At 48.2% G+C, this 3,022-nt stretch overlaps 1 protein-coding gene across 3 annotated transcripts in view; it reads right to left on the bottom strand.

Moving 5' to 3' along the window:
* The window catches only part of Slc25a15 (solute carrier family 25 member 15), a 25,480-nt gene that overhangs the window by 6,015 nt on the left and 16,443 nt on the right, over window positions 1-3,022 (bottom strand). For all 3 annotated transcript variants that reach the window (XM_021170853.2, XM_021170850.1, XM_029480431.1), the window contains exon 4: window positions 757-894. In XM_021170853.2, the coding sequence (XP_021026512.1) occupies window positions 757-894 (138 nt within the window). The remainder of the gene's footprint in view (window positions 1-756; window positions 895-3,022) is intronic.

Genomic DNA, 3,022 nt, shown 5'->3' on the forward strand with positions numbered 1-3,022 from the left:
AATGCAGGGAGATTCCCCGCCTGTGACTAGCACAGAGGGAACCAGTGACAGTGGTCAATTTGTGGATCACTTCACAGAAGATGTACAGACCTGGGGCGGCAGCGACACCCTTCACCCAATCTTCAACCTGATACATCAAAATAAATAGGCAAGATTTGTGATTAACATCAGTGACAGTTTTTCTATTCTAGAGACGTCGGGTGGCATATATATCCTCATGGTAATGGGCAGGTGCTTTCGAGTCTATGCTGAGCAGTGCTCTGACCACAGACACCAGATCTGCTTACAAGGTGTTGATGAATACTTTCAGAACCTGAACCCTTAGCAAGCAAACACACGTGAAGGTTTGGCAAGGGTAAGATTGGCACNAGATTGTGGCGAATATTCATGTGGAATTAGAGGAAGGGCATCAAACACTCACCTCAGAATCTACAGCCACACTTACCTTTTCTCTCAGATCCAGTTCAAAGCTGTCTCCCAAATAAGGCCATGCCTTATACACCCAGGAGGGGAGGACAAAGTGGGTAATTCAGCTCCTTGGTGTCTGCATTTCTGCACTATTATATATAACTGCCTAAGACGCCCTACAGGGGGAGTCCTCACACAAACAGTCCTTTCATAAAAGTGTCCCCTGCTGCCATATTTTAGAATAGAGAAAGCTGTTTCTACACTTACCACTTACTTTTAACAATGTAAGATAAAAAACACAGTACCCGGAGATGAACGACTTAACATCTATGAATGGACAGCACTTACTTCTGGCTGGCCGCTATCTTTCCTGATGTCTCCATTTCATACATGGTCTGCAGCCGGCACTTCACAAGCTCCGTGGGGCAGAGCACCAGCGCGGCAAAGGCGGAGGCAAAGGAGCCAGCAGCTGCATTCTGAAGGTCACTGAAAAGGCAAAGAAGGCTCACCATCGGCTTACCCGCCCCTTCAGCTCTCAGCANACCGGAGAGACCACGGGGATGCGAGAAGGGAATCTAGGTGTGCTGTCCCGTCTAAGAATCCCAAGACCCTGAGGCAGACAGCAGTATCCCGGTTCCATATGAGGAATGGCACTTATGTCAGGCATCAAACCCAGATCTGCCTGACTGCCACATTTGTGCTTATGTCCCATCCCCAATTCCTATATTGAGTACTAGAGTGTGATAGTATTTAAAGCAAGGTTGCTTGTAGGGGTTGGGAGGAATATGTGACAGGGTTTCTTGGTCTAGCCTTGGCTGTCTGAGAACTCACTTTGTAAACCAGGCTGTCCTCCAATTTATACAAACCCACACTGCTTGTGTCTCCTGAGTGCTGGGTGTGTGAACGGGTGTGCCACCACCACCACCGGGCAAGCATGGGTTCTTAAGAGGCAGTTAGGAATAGCTGAGTTCCGGAGGATGAGGCCTTCATCTTGAGTTCAGTAGCCTAGAATCTTGCTCTCTCTGACAAGTGGGGACACAGTGACAAGCCATGACTGAGGGCATGGCAGTAGGAATTGAGCCTGCTGGCTTTGACTTTGCAGCCTTCAGAATTTTTGTTTAAGCTTCCTAATGGGTGGTGTTTTGTTTAGTAGCCCAAGCTAAGGCCCATAAAGAAAACAATGAGGAGGGACCATAGGAGAGAGAGGGAAAGCACCTACAGCCCTACCACCCCAAATATATTCTATTCATACCTTTGTTTACTTGTGGCAATATTCCTTTGGGCCTAAATCCAACCTGGAATAACCAGGTATGTCATATAACCACCACAGATAAAAAGTCTAGGTTTTTTGTGATCACAAAGATTTCCCAGTTCAGTTATGACCTCTGATGGGATTTGGCATGGTTTGCATGGTTGCTACCCAACAGTTTCTATGGTGGCAGCTTGGTCCCTGGTGTCTTCTGGTTAAGGTGATGGAAGCTTTAAGAGGTGGGGCCTACCCATGTAAACACCTAACCGTGACAAGCCATTGCCAATGTTATTGATTATGATCCACAACCTGATGGCTGCTGAAGATGACACTTAGTATGTCATCAAATAAAGAAGTCAAGCTGGTGCCTCAGCAGCAGCTTCAGCTCTCTTGACTGGCATTCGTGGTACTAGACGGGACTTTGCACACTACTAAAGGAGAAACTCAGTCATCGAAATCTCCCAGCTACAAACCCTGAGACCTACCACAGTGAGCCACCTACCAGACAGACGGGGGCAATATCGGCACAGATGTTAAGGAAATAACCAGCTGTCGGGAAATCCTGCTGCTAAGGTCAAACACTGACGCTACCAGACAGCCCCAAGCTTGGTACAAAAAGGTAGACTCCCTTTGTGAGCAGGGCTTCCTCTTCTCTGCAGAATCCCGGCCCCCACATTACCTACCTGAGATTCCTGGAATGCCACCCCGTGCTAATGAGGCAGCTCAGTATCTTAGCTTTCAGCCAATGACCTTTGCCCTGGATATTCCCACCTCCATTGGCTTAGGGGGAAACCTACATTGTAATCAAACCATTCCCAGTGACAGGCTGCAATCCTCATAGATCAGAACTTCTCGGCCCTCCTCAAGGAAGCTGCTTGGAGTGGAAAGACAATGCATAGAAATTTGGAGCACTTAATCCTAAATTCGATNTCTCTATCAAACCCCTCCCCTCAAGACATCTGCNTGAGAGGGGAGGTGGCAAGACAGTAAGAGCCAGAGGGGATGGACGGCTCCAAGGAAGCTGTGTCTTGCAAACCCAGGAGAACTGATGGATTTGTAACCTCAGAGACTATGGCAGCATGCATGAGACTTGCACAGGTTCAAGCCATATCAGGTCCCAGCACCAAGAAAGGGGTGGTGGGCATAGGCTCCCTCCCTACGACCACCAAGAAGCTACCACCCTCTGACACCTGGCAGCAGAGGACAAATTCTCCAGTGGCNTGTNCCTGGGTATATTCACCATCCTTCCCTGTCAGAGTTGGGCAACACAGAGTGAACTAAGCAGCATTTCTGTAGACTTTTCATTTTGCTCTGTTTGCCTCATTGATCTTTTGCTTGTTTATTTTGACGTTCATGGGGGGGGGG

This window comes from Mus caroli, chromosome 8, assembly GCF_900094665.2.
Source record: "Mus caroli chromosome 8, CAROLI_EIJ_v1.1, whole genome shotgun sequence".
Classification (NCBI taxonomy): domain Eukaryota; kingdom Metazoa; phylum Chordata; class Mammalia; order Rodentia; family Muridae; genus Mus; species Mus caroli.